General features: G+C 41.5%; 1 protein-coding gene across 1 annotated transcript; it reads right to left on the bottom strand.

Annotated features, from left to right (window-relative positions):
• Positions 1-216: 216 nt before the first annotated feature.
• On the bottom strand, positions 217-18125 carry LOC139218698 (homer protein homolog 1-like). Its single transcript, XM_070850363.1, has 9 exons — positions 17901-18125; positions 6922-7078; positions 4341-4472; positions 4109-4201; positions 2465-2607; positions 1228-1387; positions 1031-1141; positions 637-717; positions 217-481 (listed from the first exon to the last, which is right to left on the bottom strand). The coding sequence occupies exons 1-9, from the start codon at positions 17903-17905 to the stop codon at positions 293-295; spliced, it is 1071 nt and encodes a 356-aa protein (XP_070706464.1). The 5' UTR covers positions 17906-18125; the 3' UTR covers positions 217-292.

Here is an 18125-nt window from a genome sequence, read left to right as displayed (position 1 = left end):
GAGTGGAGCGGAGGGAAGGCATGGTCCAAGCAAAGCCTCTTTACTTGGCTCATTTGTAAACGTGTACCGTAGCAAAATGTGTGTACCGTTAATGCATAAAGTCGTGTGTAAACTTTTACACGTATCAAATACAGGTGGAGGAGAAAAAACAACAAAAAAAAAAAAAGGGAGAGAGAATTCAAGTTGTTTTACACGTCAGTGACGATGTGAGTGCCAACATGCAGGTGATTTCCTCTCTGAGTGCTGGCTGCTGTTGGTGCTGTTGGTGGTGCTGTTGGCCGTGTTCGTCTCTCTAGCTGCTCTCCAGGAGCTTGGCCAGCGTGTCCCGCAGCTCGGTCAGCTCGAAGATCTTGCTGTCCAGCAGCTCCAGCAGCGAGCGCAGGCTCTTGCGGAAAGCTTCCCTCTCCTGCTGGCTGCTCTCCAGACGCTGCTCCAGATCGCTCAGCCGGCTCTCCAGCGTCTCGTTCTTCGACTCCGTGTCCTGGAACCAAAGACAAATAAAAACACTTACAGAGGAGACGACCACTGGCAGATGGTTATTGCAAATCCAGCACAGTATTTGCGTAAAACTGGATAACAGAAACGCTCTGAGCACTTCCTCCACCTCTGTGACTGTAAGTGCAGAGTAAAGCTCACCTGTAGTTTCAGTAAAAGAGAGTCTTTTTGAGACTGGAACTCATTGGCACTCTCCACCTCTGCTTTAAGTCTCTCCAACTCCTGAAGGGAATTACAGAGAGAGTAAATATTAAAGTCAAATAAGACACACACCTTAAAATTATTCAACCTCTGAAGTAGGTGTATTTCTCCAAATTCAACACAATATGCCACTTTGGAAACGCTGTCAGAACCTGGTGTCTGGCTTCGCTTCGAGTCTTGCAGCAGGATGCTTGTCAAGAAGGGGTTGAATGACATTTACAGAATTACATTTGGTCAAAACACCGACTAAGCAATGAGGGTTGAATAGTTTCAGGTGCAGCTGTACATGTAAAACTTGTGAGCACATGAAACTCCACGTAAGCCGTCCTCGTACCTCCTCTTTGGCCTTCAAAGCCGACTCCAGCTCCTCTATCGTCTGGTTGAGTTCAGTCTTCTGGGATTTGATCACTGTTGTTTGGCCGCTGACGCACTCCAGCTCCGTCACCTGGGAGACAAACAGACCTTCATCACAACACGGTGAAGATTAACCATCAACGTCATCGTCGGACTGTTTCATCCGTGAGCTTGTACCCGTTTGTGTAGCCTCTCAGCCTCCTCCTGATAGGCCGCCAGCTGCTGTTTCCACTGTTTGACGTTGGCCGTGGACTCGAGGAGAGCCGCCGTCAGCTTGGCGTTGTTCCCCTTAAGTGCCGCCAGCTCTGCCTCCCAGTGCTTGTTGATGCTGGATGAACTGGGATGTGAGGAAGAGACGGGGGGGGGGGGGTATTAGTAGGGCTGCAGCCAGTGATTAATCTGCCCATTAATTTCTTGATTACTCCATTAATCGTTTGGCCTGGAAAATGTCACAAAAGCCCAAAAGTGACTAAAGATGAGGTGTGAAAGTATTAATCTTCTAATCTTTGGAGGTTTTTAACATGTCCGTAACCGCAGGCTCAGATAACTCCTACTCCTCCTGGGTGTGTGGGAAGACAATATGGCCCGTCTGTTCGGCAGCAGAGTTCAGTTTTACATCACAGCAGCACCAAAATATCTGCCAGGAGTCCGCCCGGTCGTCCGGGAGCTGAATCGCTGATCGCTCAGGTAATAAACGAGGCAGCGGGACCTCAAACTGCACGTGGAGATTATAAATGTACTCATTAGAAACCAAATAGAGCTTTAAATCAGGTTGAGTGTAAGATCTCTGCCAAGCTTTAGGCTGTAACTCCCATTTATTTCAGCTGTCAACTCATTTGATTGCTGATTATTTTTGTCATTCATTGTTTAGCCTATAAAACTTAATAGTAGATAAACACCCATCAAGTTCTCAGACATCTTCAAATGTCTTTGTCCAATAAACAGTAAAAAAAACAAAAAAAAGATATTCAATTTACAATGCAATTATATTGGAGTTTTGCCTCATAAAAGACTTCAACAAGTAACAAATGATTCATTTTCTGTTGACTGACTAAGAGACACTGTTGGCAATACCAAAAATCCTTTAAGATCTGATGTAAACCCTTAAAGAAAACCAGCAGGAGAAGAGCACAGTGAACAGAAATCATTTCTACGTGGTTACAACCTCTGCTGCATTAATATCCCCTAAAGAACAGCTGACAAAATGATCCCCACTCATTAAGTGGTCTATAATTAATGGGAAGCATGCGTAGTGTTTTAATGTAATGCTTTAATGCTGTCCAGAGGCCTGAGGGACCAGATTAATAATGAATGAACGGATCGACACAAGCTGCGGCGATGTGTGCAGCGCTGTGCCGATTTCTTTTTAAATCGGCACTCCGGAGAGACGCTGGCGCTCAGATCTCAGGCTTACCTGTGTGAGAAGGACAGTGCATTCTGGGAAGGCTCTGCTCTGGGCTCGGCGTGCTGAGGTGTTTCTGGTGTGACTCTCTCATCGTCCGTACCGTTGATGCTCTCTGAGGTCAAAGGTGACTGCAGGTCACCTGGTGCTGACTCCTGCATTAGTATTAGTGATTGTTAAAGCAACATTTCTCTCATGTTTAGAGTTAGATGAGAAGATTGATGCCACTTTGAAGTCTTCACCCCAGAGGACGGTTAGCTTAGCTTAGCATAAAGACTGAAAATGAATGGAAACAGCTAGCCTGGAGTGTGAAGAGAAAATCAAAATAATAAATAAAATAAAATATAATGTTTCCAGTCTTTATGCTAAGCTAAGATAACTACCGCTATTTCTCATCTAACTCTCAGCAACAGGGCGAACAAAAAGGCTGAACTAATCCTTTAAATGTGGATTATTTTGGATTACGGGACAAAACAACTGCAATAACGTGTGAATGATTTCAATGCTTTCAAAAGGTAACAGGATCTTCGTCTGGGCTCAGAAGTGCTTTGTTTTGATTTTTTTCAGTTATGTGTGTACAAGCGTGATTGGCGGCTGCTAATATTAGCTGACTGTCACTTTTTGAGAGCATGAAAGGAGAAGTGGGGGGTCGTCTGTGGGAGGTTCATGGGGGAAACTGACAGAGACGGGGTTCCTCTGGGTGTTAGTCTGACATTAGGATGACAGACAGGGTTGTTACAGACTGGCGGATCAGTGACATTAAGGGTTGTCAAATCCATCATTGTGCTCACGCTGCTTTTTTGCAAGAATGCTGCAGGGGAGACACCTGAGGAGAGTTTGCATCATTAACTGAGGGTAAGACTGAGGGAAAAAAGGGCCATCGGAGTCATGAAAACGATTCTTCCCATTCCTTTTTACCTTCTTTATTACCGGTTTGTTGACTGACAACACATTCCTTTTTACAGCGCCGCCCTGAGGAGGAATCATCAGGGAGAGCAGAGGAGGCAGAACAAGCCACAAGGTGTGTTAGCTCGGCGTCTGAGACGTGTCACTTGTGCTGCAGGAGTTGTCGTTAAGTCTTTATGGTTAAGTGAACAAATCAGTGGTGGAAGAAATATTTAAATCCTTTACTTAAAGGTGGAGTGTGGGACTTTTACACATAAATGAGAACCTCAGTAAAAGTGCTAATACCACACTGTGGAAGTACATTAAAGATTCAAAACCTAAAATTATCAGCACAATGTATTGACAGAATGAAAAGTAAAAGGACTCATGGTGCTGCTAGTGTTTTCCTGTTATATCTGATCTCTCTCTGGATTAATATTACTGCTGCATTGATGTGTGCGCGACATTTTACTGCTGCAGATAGTTTAAATACTGGATATACTGTGGGGTAGTTTAATCTACAGCAGTGCATCGTGGGAGTTGAAGTCATCATAAGTTTGTAGCACTGATGTCCTGTGAGAACTATGAATCTTTAAAAAGTCTTCAAACTTTTTTCGTGAGCTCAGAAAAAAAAAAAGAAAAGCCTGTTTTCTGCTTTGTGATCCAAGAGGGTTTTAAATAGTTTATCTGATTTAAGGAGGAGGAGAATTTTGTCAGCCTGTAAAAGAACGCTTCGCTCTTCAGTTTATCAGTGGTGATGGTGTTTGGTACCTGAGAGGGAGTGCTGGTGAGCTCCATCTTCTCCTGAGACTTCTCCTTAGCTAACCGCGCCGCCTCCTTGAACTCAGCAAACTTTTCTGCAAACTAAACAAAAAAAAAAAACAAGAGGACGTTGATACGAGAGCATGGACGGAAACTCAACAAACTCCTCCATGTGTGTTTTTGAGAGAGAGCACACACACACACTTCATGAGCAGCCCGTTGTGGGTCTGCGTGGCCTCACCTTGGCCAGGTGGTTCTCAGATGAGAAGCCCAGGCCGTAGACGGTGTTCGCCCGGCTGTCGGCCCACTGGCCAAACTTCTGCGACGTCTTGGTGAACGTCATGTTGGGGGTGATGGTGCTGTTGATAATGGCCTGTGGAGGAGAAAACACACGACAACAACACGTCAAACACAGAAGTACAAATAAATACATTAGTGCAGCTGTGAAGAGAGGACGGCCGCCTTCGGCCAGAGCAGCTGGAGGACGGGGGTGTGTGTCGTGTAGGTTTGGATTCCCACTGTTTGGTGAACAGGAAGTAGTCCAATCAACGAGAGAGGCACAGTCAGATGGTTGTGAGGAGAAAAAACTTTTTTACTGGAAACAGCGGCCGACAAAAAAGATCTGAACTCGAGGTCCACTCACTGGCTTTTCTCTAGCTTTCAACCAGACCTCACTGTTCTCATCAGCAGATTCGTTTTGCTTATTTGTAATGAAACTGCACATTTTCAAGCTTTTGGAGCTAAAAAGCTCATTGAGTTGCTGTCTGCGCTGACCTCAGTAAGGTGATGCTGCTCTTTTCTCCATCAGGCTTCACACCTGAACACCACTGGCTGTCATCCTGTTTGTACGGGTTCAGCACCATCACAAGCTGACATGTGGACTGATTAAAAACCAGCAAAGCAGTCCTATACATATAAAAAGATTTAAAGGAAACTCAAACCGCCATAAATGAGTCCTTAACTGGTGCTAAACACTGTACATTTGTTAGTTAAATAGCTGAGGACTTGGTTAAAAAGTGTAGGAGTTTGTAGTTGTGTGGCCCACAGTGACTTCCCCCTTTCTTTTTCTCTTTTTACATCTTTGGACAAAAATATATCTCAGTCTTAGTGTGAGCTGAACACCACTGGTATCAGATTCAGGAAAGCATCACTACTACTGTTACAGCTTGTCTCCTCTGGTGGGCGCTACAGTGCAGAACAACCACACAAGAGCGGCTTGGCTCCACAGGCCTCACGTTAGAGACAGTTACAGTTTAAAACACACACTCTGCTGTAACATGTACATATCATCCATCACTGTCAAACAGAAATCCTGCACACGTGTGTACATGCATATGACCTGTACATAATAGTTCTAGCGGTTTATTTTTACCTCTTTGTTCAGCTTTGTTGTCCCTGTTTTAGCTGTATATCTATTTCTGTGTAAGTACACAGACAGCAACTTCAAACTGGAGTCAAATTGCTCGTGTGTGTACTCATACGTGGCCAATAAATCTGATCCTGGCAGACATACACAAGTACTGACGGGGAATCATGAGCAGACATTGTTTTCTTTTAAAGGGTCACACCTTCAAATTGGTTTTGGAAATCCACTGGTTTTTGCACTTTTAATTCAACATTTCCAAAAAGATTTTAAAAAGTTTTCTCACTTCTGGAACTTTGTTGTCTTTTTCTCCGCCTTATTAATGTCTGGATACTAATGTCCTCCAGCACCAGCCCACCCAATCTCTGCTATTTCCAGCAGAGCACAGCAAAAACTTGCTGGTTCAACAGCAGCCACCCAGAGAGGCTCTTGCATAACTGCGCAAACTCCACCCCTGCACCTCGCTCAAGACTAAAATAATCAGTTCCACATAGATATGACAGGCCCGGCCGCCCCTTCACTGCCTCAGCGCCGAGAGGCCAGGCCGAGGCAAACAAGTCAGACGAGCTGAGAGTGGAGGTGGGATAATCTGACAGAATCAAAACCATTCACATGTACAGTATTTAAAGAAGACACAGCTCTGTATGAATGCATCTCAAATACTACTTCGATCATATAATTGAAATTGGAAGAAAATTTTGAAGATTTTGAAAAACAAGTGTAGATAAAGCTGAAATACGCGGAGAGGTCACAACCCAACTGGGCCAAAGAGAGAGAGCGAATTACACTCTCAAAGACCCGCTTGGAAATACTTTTGATGGTAGGCGGCAACATTGTGGAACCTTGAAATAAAGTTGTACAGTATGCAAGCTACAGTTAGCCTACAATTCCAGCCCTGGCGAAGGTGTAGGCTACTGTACTGACTGAAAAGATCTTAAATAATGGATAGGCTGCAGACAGAAGCTTCATGCACTGCATATCCCACATGGTTTGATTATTATTTCCCATTTTATGTCAAAGAAAACATAATTGATGTTCCATGTTTGTCAAGTTTCAGTAAATATGTTATATTTACTGAAACCTAATTATTTTGTTCACTTTGTTGACTGTAGTTATGCAGATCTTTAAAAGACATGTTGGTGTTAAAATGAACACACCTATAGAGCTGCCTATGTCTCTCTCTGCACTGACTTACCCTCCGGACATGCGCAAAGACAGATATTTTATTAATTCAAACCTAGAATTCTTTAGAAGGGATAACTGCGTGTCATTTTTAACAGCGCTAATCTCCAAATCCCAGATGTTTGTGAGTTTCATTTTACAATCCTATCTTCCTACTGATTAAGATTTTGAAAAGACCCTAAATAAATGTTTGGTCTGAGGGAAGAAACAACACACAGACACAAATACACAAACACTACCCTGAGGGCTACACACACACACGCACACACACACACACCTTAGATCCATCCAGACTGATGATTCGGTATACATTCCTGGTACTGTCGAAGAAGTAGGAGACTGTGACAGCATGTTTACTGGTGGGAACCCAGTTCTTCTTGGTGTTTGGGTCGATCTGGAAGACGTGGGCCCGTGTACTGAAGATGGGCTGCTCTCTGTGCAGAGAAGGGAGGAAACAGAGAGATGGAGCAATCAGTGGCTGGTTAAAATCCTCAACTCTGAGGCTACGCTCCTTTAAATATGCTGTGTGTAACTGAACACCGGCCTGTGAGGAAGAAAAACGGGCTTTGGTTGCACCAAAATAGCTAAAACAGCAGTTTGTGTGTGACAAACACTTTAGCTTTAGTCACCACTGCAACCACATCGACAGTCCAACAAAAGATTGTGTTCAAGTGGACACAGTTTGATGCAGAAACACAAAAAAAAAAACTAAAAAAAAAAGACTGAAAACATTCAGGTGTGTTGAATTTGGAAGGTAAAGATCAGTAACGTGCAACCATATCGGTTGTAGCCTGTTTCTCCGTCATACAAGCTAACGTCATAGTGCTAAACATAAAGTACAGCTGAGGCTGATGGGATGCCGTTAGTGTTGAAGCTTTTGGTCATGAACCTCTGAACTAGAATTCATCCTGAGGGGAACGTTGAGGTCTGAAGCCTCTCGCTAAAAACCTCATGTTGGTGTCAGAGGATCATCATCTGGGAACCACGAACGGGACAACCTATGTACCAGGAAAAGTAGGATTCATCCTCTGGGGAACATGAATGTCTGCACCGAATGCAGCCGAGCCTAGAGCCGAGCCACCAGCACGACTAAAAGACACAAAAGCAAATGTGTGAATAACTAACGCTCCACATCAAGTATCTAACACTGTCATGCTGAAGAAAGGACGTGGAACTATTGAGGAACACGATGAATCAGAGGAAGGTGAGAAACAGCTTCCCAGATCCCAGCACATCCATAATTCACTGGTCCACTGTGTTGCTGCACTAACAGCGACAGAAAAACACCCACTAGGCGTTCACACTGAGAACAAGAGTGTTCATGTACAAATGCTTCGTGCACACGATCCCTCTCTTCACGTGGAGTTGTGAAGCAGAATAATTTCTCCTTGTATGTGAAGAAGAGGACTTGAAATAAATGATAAATCAAATAAACCAGCAAATATTGAAATTTGCTTCATAATGTAGAATTTTTGCAATGTCCCAAAACACAAATAAACCTGATTCCATGATCAAATCATTCTTTGGAGCTAATGAACTGTCAAAGTCATTAAATGATGAAGGCTGAATCATTAAAAATGAGTTATGAACAAAATAAAAGGGAAGCATGACAAAGTAATGTCACAAAAACAATCATAACGCAGAATTTAGGCGACCCAAATAGTATGAATTTACTCTGCTAGACCTCTGCTCATGTATTCTATTAGAAAATGAGATGATGTATGCGTGATATCAGTGATAGTGATGATATGAGTTACAGTTCCATGTTTAGGTAACATGACATCGGGACATGATGCAAATAGTCACAAAGCCTCTGTATAAAGACTGAGACCATTTAAGTTATATCCGTATGCTGTGTGTACTTCACTGACCCAAGTTTTGGTCCGTCTTCTGCAATAACAAATTTAGTGATGGGCAGATGGAGCCTCATGAAGCTTTGGGCCTTACTTTCTATTTGTGTCAAAAAAAAAAAAAAGAAAGATATGACATCTGGTGACTTACAGCAGCAGCACCACAACATCTCTCTGATTTTAATAGTTTTAGTCTCATATGTGAGCATGAAAGTCCAAGAAGCCCACATGTTCACATGCTCAGAAGGGCTGCACAAAATGTAGATGTTACTGTGTATTATGTTATAGTAAAATAATCAATAAAAGCACTTCCTAAAATCCTACAAATACAATATTTTATCATCATTGCTGTACTTTAGGCTACACAGCGTGACAGAATAACGTCTATCTTTTCATATTACTCTCTACCGTATTTTCCTCCTCATGTGGCTGAATCGTTGCGCTCTTCCACAAACAAACATGGAGGAGAGCGAACGTGACACAGAACAGGTTAATTCCTAACAGGAGAAATTCTCCGACCAGCCGAGACTAAACAAGGAGCGTGTAGCTAAGAAGAGGAGCTCCGTCTGACAGGAACCAGGAAACAGTTCTTTGCAGATTATGCTGCAGAACAGTTTTCTTACACGCTTAATTGAAGATTTAGACAAAGGTTATAAAGAAAAGAGAGAGAGAGAGATAATCAATAATGTGTCAGCACCTCTGATTTGTTGAGTAGATTAATCAAAATGTAGTGAGAAACTGTCCCGTGTTCCATGCGCTCATTTTATTTCATCTATCAATTAACTGAATTTACAGAAAATGTGCTATATCACAATATTTATCACCACACATATCAATATGAAATTATCTATACATACCATACCAATACAAATGGAAAAGAACAGCAGTGAAAAGTTGAGAGGAAACAGAAATATGTATAAGAACTGCAGAGTGTAACCTGGGATCAGGAGAGGAAGGAGACAGACAGCGATGAGGGCATCTTTCTTGAAACCTTCTGCCTCGTGCGTGGGCGGTCAGGATAAATCAAGGAGGAATTATGCATTTTTAAAAGCAGTAAAGAAAAGGGCAGATATGCTGATTTGCCTCTACTTTTGAAATAACAGAGCGGAACAATGCAGCAGCGCCCACACAGACACGGACAGCCATCATCTCCCCGTGAGCACAGTAAGTGTGCCGTTTCAGAGAAGATGACTGACAGCCCAACGACCCGGCAAAGGTGCAGAGGCTGACACGAGTCAAAGCGAAGGCTCTGCACGCCTCTCCTCAGTGGTGCTGAGGCTGCCGAGCAAGCTGCGTGACAAAGCGGAGATTAGGCTGATTAAAAAAAAAAAAAAAAACAAAGAACAGGTCGACTGATTGACAACATCACCTGGGTTCAGATCGATACTGTGGAGACGGTCGTGGAGACACTGCCAGTGTCTGTCTGTCGCAGAGGCAGCTCAAAGTGGCACGCTTGAATTATTTGGCAAGAATAAAGCAGCAGGATGTTGCATTCGAGGCCTCTTGTGTGTGTTTGCGTGTGTGCAGGCCGGAGCTGAGCAGCAGGGCGAACACGCTGACGTAGAAACAGTGAGGAGAGGCAACGATGCCAAAGGTGACCTGGAGGCACCTGTGCCAACATACAGAGATCAGCAGGCTCTGGACGGCCTCCAAACATTGCTATGGATGAAAAGCTCCCAGGGTCTTAGATTAAAGGCGAAACAATCCATAACTGTCTGGTTGTAACTGGTCTCTTTTATGTGGAAATCCACATAAAAGCAGATTTTTTTTGCTCAGAAATGTACAAAGTCTGTTTGGAAATGATCCAATTTGTCATTTTCCTTTGAAATATCAAAGCGTGAGATGCTTGAATAAGTCATCTTCTCCAGCTCAAGCTCAGGAAAGATAGTATTTAAAAAAAAGATTTGTGCAATAATGATCACGTTTGACAGTAAAAATGGACAGTTACAATTTTGTTACCACCTTAAATACAAGAATATACAGATTATACTACAATTTTCTCACCATAGAGTAGAAAAATCTAGTATGTATATCATTTTTTTTAATTATTGTTTTTTAGAAAACAACAACTAACTAAACTAAGCACTAATATAAAGTTTCTCTGCATGTATGACTATTTTTAAGGGGATTGTGCAAAATGGTGTGCATGTGTATGTTTCTTTCAAATGAATGCTCTTTTATTTCAGTAGCAGTTATCTTTCACAAAAACACAATTCAAGCAACAACTTGGCTGCAATAACTTTTTCAGAAAAAAGTTAATTACCCTAAAAAGGTAAAAAAAAAAATCATTTATGTGCCAGTTTGCAAAATATTGTTATGTCTGCAAGTGTTTTGATACTAACTCATGCAGATGCTTCTGCTGTTTTCACTTGTTTCACACAAAGCCATAGTTTCAGCGCAGACATTGTGACCTGCACAATGCAGGAAAAGCACAGGTGTTACCAATAGCATTAACAATGGCTCTGTTGTATTCAAGCGTCCCACTCAGCCATGACAGTGCGACAGCGAGCCAACGTGAACAAAAATCCTGAAACCAAAGCACCTAAATGGAATTCAGCCACCAGGAATTGGTTTAATTACATCTGTGACACGTTGAAATGTCTTTTGTGGAGTTAGACTGACGGAAGAAGCCGACATGCTGATGCTTAACATATGCAGCACATGTTCTCTAAAAGTACAGCTGAGGCTGATGGGAGTCATCATCCAAAGTACTGATCAAAGTAAAGCTTTGACCCGATGACCTGATGATCTGGATAAAAACTCAGATAATCGCCACAGCTAATAAACTTCATCCTGAACATGAACGTCTGTATCAAATTTCATACAATTTATTAGACAGTTGCAACATATGATGGCATAAAATACCCAATTAAAACCATTTTATGAACAATGAACATCTAAACGTCTGTCTGCTAACATTAGGGGGGGCAGGGTGTATACGGTTTATACTCGTTGGGACTCCAGAAAAAGCCAGAGGATCACCCAGATTAGCAGGATTCATCCTCTGGGTACCATGAACATCTGCATGAGCCAAATTACGCAGATTTAAATATTTAATTGGAAAAATGAAAACTTCAACCTGCTGGTGTTGCAGGAGGAAAAGTCAGAGGATCTCCAAAGTCATCCTCTGAGGACCATGAATATCAGAATTGTTGCGCTATGTCAATCTGTTTTGGTTACTATGCTGACACCTTTATCAAAAAGCTAAATGGGTATTTCAACTGCAGAACATGACCACTTAAAGTTTCTGCTGCATCGAGGCACGAATAATTTAATTCTTTCACACACGTGTCACTCTGGACAACAAGAGGACCAATAGTCTTCATCCTTAAAGGACCTGTAGCTTCAGTTACGCCACATTTAGACAGTCTAGAAGCCACTAAAGTCAAAAGACTCGGCGCTTTAACCTGTGTGCAGCCAACTATATATTAATCGACTCATTCAGTGTAGACTTGGTCCAAAGATGTCTATCTGCCAGTCGTCTAGGAACAGTAGATCTGATCGCTCCGAGCGTCCCGGGTCTCCACTGGGACTCCGTGATTGTTCCCCTCTCTGGGAAACTCCCATCATGCCTCAGTGTGTTAATTAAGTCAGCAGAGTGGAGACTCGGCAGATGTTATTTAAAAGATAGGCACAGTTAATCAGAGAAGTGGTTCTCACGAGCTCAAACGGGCTCATTACATATCATGTGCTACATCGCATTTCTATATTAATACAGAAAAAGACAAGTAGAAGTGTCACTTTGTTTGACACGTACTGCACTATTAGTTACTTCTCTCTGTTTTTCTCTACTTTTATGTCCTTACGCTGCTGCAACACCAGGATTTCCGCTATGGGGATCAATACAGGCTGATCTAATCTGATCTTCATGTGCACCATCGATATTTGTCTTTGCTTTGCTTTGTGGAGGTTTTGTGTGAGTCACTCAGTGTCATGAAGACTTTTTACTTCCTCTCACATGATTTGCTTACCGCATATCTTCCCATGTATTTATCAGGTCACGTTCAGGACAAGATATTATGTAAAACCAGCGGAGTTTAGAGCAGGAGTTTGGGAGGTTGGATCTTAAATGGACCGTTTGCAGAGCCTTGGTAACGGTTGCTACGCCTGTCAAGCTTCCTGTACCTGCACGCACAAATACAATTCATTTATCTAACATTCTGTTTCTGTTCCAACAAGCCTCCAAGCTGTGTCAGCTTCTATTCCCTCTCCGTCTGCCTTTTCTGCCTTTTATTTCGCGTGTCCCCTTCCAGGTCTCCATGGTGGGGAGGAGGTTGTGTGGCTCTGTTTGCCGTTGCCAGGGGTTGATTACTGCCCTCCTGGATCCAAACCTCACATAACCTTCCATTTTCTCCTGGTTAAGGTTTTTTTTGGATGTTGTTTGTTGTATTGAGGCAAATTCTGACTTGTAATTTTGGGCAACACAAAACACTAAACCAGTCGATCAGGAAAAATGTGAGGTCTCTCGTTCTAGCATCACTGTTTGGCTGCTTCCCTCATATACTTAGACAAGCGAGACAAAGGGTTGATCTACACTCAGTTGTTTGTCTTTTCAAACAGTAAGTTTGACTTTTAAAGTTACAAGAGAAAAGGCTTTCAGGATGAGGGCTAACTGGTGCGTCAACGTTATCTTGGATAATGAGTTTGCCTGGCATTGCCAATGTCACAAATGGAAACGAATCATCTGATTTGGGAATATTTCGTATTTTGTCATTGTATTAGTAAAGAAAAAATACTGCTTTATATAGTTTTGAATGGAGACAATGGGGCAGATTCAGAGGCTTGTCTAGATTAAGTCTTTAATTTCAATTTTACTGACTTTGGCTCTGCTCAGCACGAAGTCAAAGTCTCAATTGGCCATCGTTTTTAAAAGGGGTTAAAGTGACATCATTTTAGCGGGTGATTTTATATTTCAGGGTGTAACTAGTCTGACGGCGTGGCCTAGATCAAAATCTGCCCGCGTGGTGTGTGTCTCTATGAGAGTGTGCGGCGATTGTTAGCCCATAATCCCTTTTCACAATGAAGCGCACTGTGGCATTCAAGTCTCAATGACAAGTGCTTTGACAGAGGAATCTGACCGCAGATGTTATCAAATCAGCAGTTCTCCACTTACAACCAGCAGAAACGTTCACGAAAACAGAAGACACACACACACACACACACACACAGATAGACAGACAGACAGAGTTTGCATAATGGAAAACAAAGACAGTGACTGTCTGTGACTAAAAAGGTAATGTGTTCATATCATCTTCTGACTACGTGCTCTTTATCAGGACACGCCACTGTTGCAAATCAGTCATGCAGGACATTGAGTCTTGTTGATGTTTTTATCCTCAGACCAACATTTAGTAGATATACTCCAATTCATGTTGTTAATACGTTTTCCTTCTGCCTGTCTTAGTCTTTCTCTGATCTTATTAATTACTCAATGAACCGAATAATCCTTTGGTCCATTAAGAAGTAAGAAAAAGTTTTTTTTAAATGCACCACAATTTTACAATTTTTTTGTTTGTCTAAAAGCAGGAGCAAATTATTCATTTGACATTTCTGCTAATTAATAAACTGAAATGACATTTATCTTAAAATGTACATTCTCTTGACTGAAATAGATTTTATTATAAGGGTGTCTGGTGCATGATGCCATCTTTTATAATCCTGCTGTTGTGCAAATGTTTCTCTAACTTTAATTCTGAGTTGTTTACCACTAAAACAAAGAAATAATCAGGGCTGCGACTTCAAATAATTTTTGTTATAGATTAATTCATTGTTTGGTCTATAAGAGATTATGAAATAGTACAAATATCCTAGATGTTTAGTCCTAAATATCCCAAGGAGATGCCATCAAATGCCTCGTTTTGTCCAAACAACATACAATATTTGATTAAATATTATTTAGGACCAAAAAAGCAGCGAAATCTCATATCTAAGGATGAGGAACCATCTAATTTTTGCTTGGAAATTAACTTTAATTGATTTTCACAGAAGTTGCTGCATAATTAATGGACTGATCAGTGCAGCTCTGGTACACATTTCCTCCCATTTTAATTCTAATGTCACACTTTTATAATTAAACATCATATTGATTCACGTTACCATTATAAAATAGTAAACATTCATCACTTGTAAAACTGATGGAAGAGAAAGCTCCACGATGTCAGAGCACGGACGGTTGCAGTCTGTGCAAAATAACCCTGCATTACTAACTTAGCTGCCACGTCGCCATGGCAACAGCCATGTGACTCAGGGCTGGTCATGAGCTGCGAACATCCTCCAACTCTATCTGTCCCTCGCCTTCCCACATGCTCTCTCGCCCAATCCGATCTCAGTGTCCCTGTCGGCTAACCCACTCGCAGAGGGAGGCAGCAGGGGCTTGGCAAGGCGAAACCTCCAGTTTAAAAAACACCCATATGCCATTCACCAGCCTCAGTGGCACAAAGAGAGGGGGGAGAGAGTGTGTGTGTGTTCATGTGCAAAGAAAATTCAAGCTTTTTTTATTACAATTTTCTCAAGATATGGTGCAATGAGTCAAAATAAAGTTACAGTACATCCTCTCCCTTTTCAAATCTCCTCTCCTCAACCACCTTGAAAAATACAACAAAACTCATAAAAGGGAAGTAAAAGAGAAATTAAAGTGGCAATGAAAAGACAAACATGGTGCCGAGAAACCAACTGAGGTGGCAAAACACTACATAATGATGGTGAGAACATGTGTCATATTTTGATTTAGGGCTGCAATTCATTATTTCCACAGATATTCAGTTTAGTATCACAGAAGATGAGGAACTTTTGCTATTTTTTCTTAAAGAAATGCCATAAATGGTGAAAGGTGCTATAAAAGTTATATTTCTTTATTTCTATTGCAAATAATTCAGAATTCAGTACCAAAACAAAATGTGTCCTTGCACTTATTTTGTATTTTAAACATCTGATGACACAGAAAAATAAGGAAAAGATGTATGTATGTATGTATGTTTTGTTGGTGAACGAATGTCACAAGATTTCACCACGTTTCTCTCATGATTGTCGGCTTTCATCTCAAAATGTAAAAGGGACCTGGGGTCCAGCTGTGAACCTTTGCTATTCCTCTGTCTCCTCTCACTTCACCTCTGTTCTGTCACTACACAATAAAAGCACAAGTGCTGACAGTGGTTCACTGATGGTAAGAAAATCAGCACCTTCAAAGCCATTATGCAGCCAATAACACCATAATTAAGACAAAAAATGATCTAAAACTTCAGTGAATATATTCAGTCCTCTCAGCCAATAAAAGAAAAAACAATTAATTGGTAGAAATCCTCCGTTGTTTCGTGTATTCTCGGCATAACAGGTGTCATTAGGAGACTCCTGTGCTACCGAAATATGCATCCGTTTTCAGTGAAAACATACTGGCGCCAAGTTGAAAGCAGAAAATATTGCCAGGACACTGTTTTATTTAGAAATGCCAAGTTCCAGGAGGACAGCTTGTTTACAACCATCTATTATACAAGAACAGAAGCTTCAGTGCTTGTTGGAACAGCTAAGTCTGACTTGCTAATTAAGGGGTAAGTGCACACACAGGACACGCCGAGTTTCTGCGTCTGGGGAATTGATTGTTGACTGGATAACCATTGGCCTTGAGAATTACAGAGGATGTGCTTTGCATGGGGAGGTAAGCAGTTCACCCCCTCACCCTCACCAACCCCCAACCACGATATGACAACAAACCAATCACATGCTACATCATCTGCTTTCATCTGGAGTAAGAACTAGGTCGCTCTTGATCAGGAGAATCACCATACATCTGCAGGTTGGGCTGCATGCATTATCAGTATTCTCTGGTGGGGATTTAAGTAGGTTTGCTTTCCATTTGGCATTTTCCATTTTTTTTTTTTTTACACTCTATACTTTCTTATCTAGCAGACAGAAAACCACTAACGCATAACTTCCCTTTCAAAACATCCTTTTTAAATCACAATATACCAAAATACGCAACTGTCTGAGCTCTGAAACTAATCAAAAATATCAGTGTATATAATAATGGACAGCTACATCTATCAGTAGTGTGTGGTTTAGTGTTGCATCTCTGACAGTGGAGGAATATAACTAATTTACTAATTAAGTATTTGAGTTACTTCCATTTTATCTAAGTATTTATGCAACTTTATACCTCTACTCCATCTCAGAGGCAAAAATTGTACAGTTTACCCTCTAGATTTATCTGACAAGTTACTGGTTGCTTTACAAATAACAATTTATAATGTGATTTTTTTCCACTGATAAACTAAAAGGATGAAGTGTTCCTTCATGGGTTGGGAAAACTTAAACTACACAAACTTTTTAAAAACCTGGAAAATGCATCATCACACAGGCTATTTTCTGAGCTCAGGTTGACTTTATTGAGATCTCACAGGACAGCGGCGCTTCAAACATATGATGCTCTCATAGACCATGATGCATTGCTGTAGGTTAAACTACCCAACAGTAGTAGTTATAATCAGCTCAACCTTGTACAGTGAAATTAAAGAGAGAAATGTATTTGAAAACATCTTATGGTGACATGAACGCCTCCAGAAACCATGTTTTGCAGAAGGGTAACTGATTGAGTGGAAGAACACTTGATGTTTCTGATGAACCCAAATCCAAAGATCAATAAGGGAAGTAAAAGAGAAATTTAAAAAGCAATGAAAAGACACACATAAGTGGTAAGAAAACCCAACTGAGATGGCAAAACACTACAAAATCATGATGGGAACATGCCTCATATTCTAATTTAGGGCAATTATAATTCAGTATATAGACTGATCATATTTTAGATTAATACGTTTTCTCTATTAGACATCGGTTTATACAGTGTCACCAAACAGAGATAGATGGATAGATAAATAGATAGATAGATAGATAGATAGATAGAAGCTTAAGAAGTTCAGTTTAGTGAACCTTTACAGCAGTGAGATGCAACATACACACTGATGCAGTAATATTAATCCAGACGCATCCTGATCACACACACAGGGACTACTTTTCCTGCACAATGAGCGCTTTTCCTTTTACTTGTATGACTTTTAGTAAATGTTCATGATATTTACACACTTTTACTAAAGCAAGATTTTGAATGCAGGACTTTTACTTGCAATGAAGCACTTTTGCACCTTGTGATTGCTATTTCCTTACTGCTTCCTCCACCACTGATCTCTGGGGCCAAGCGTTGCCTTTGGTATCCAAACATAAAAACATACAGCCAAAGGTGTCAGAGATGACAGGGGCACTTCATACAGTTAGCTTATGGATGGCTAGCTTAGCAGTGTTTACAAGCTTGTGCAGCAGAGATTCGGCTTCGTTGTGCTGCTGAATACACACACAGACAGTCAGCCATGCGCTGACATGTGGAGTGAGAGAAGTGCTTGACAGTAAGTTCACTACATACCCCATTTTTGCTGGATTTGGTGGCTTGAGTTGAGCCGAAAATGATCCTCTCTGTGGTCTCTTGAGGGCGGTGTGTGAGCAGGCTGAAGGCTAGCTTTCAGCTTTTGATCCCCTCTCTCTCTCCAACTAAAGCCGCTCTGCTTGTGGTGACTTCACGGCCGGCAGAGGAGCCACGGTGCTGTCTTCACTCCGACATGGCTCGGTGTTGTTGTGCCCTTGGGTTCAT

Source organism: Pempheris klunzingeri, chromosome 19 (genome assembly GCF_042242105.1).
Source record: "Pempheris klunzingeri isolate RE-2024b chromosome 19, fPemKlu1.hap1, whole genome shotgun sequence".
Classification (NCBI taxonomy): Eukaryota; Metazoa; Chordata; class Actinopteri; order Acropomatiformes; family Pempheridae; genus Pempheris; species Pempheris klunzingeri.
The sequence above is the reverse complement of the archived record's forward strand: the minus strand, read 5'-3'. Positions and strand labels throughout refer to the sequence as shown.

Excerpts from the sequence above, each read along its gene's own strand:
- LOC139218698 (XM_070850363.1), bottom strand. Across the intron at positions 4,473-6,921 it reads TCAGTCTGGATGGATCTAAG|GCCATTATCAACAGCACCAT; the intron begins GTGTGTGTGTGT and ends TCTCCTCCACAG. Across the intron at positions 2,608-4,108 it reads TCACCAGCACTCCCTCTCAG|GAGTCAGCACCAGGTGACCT; the intron begins GTACCAAACACC and ends ATACTAATGCAG.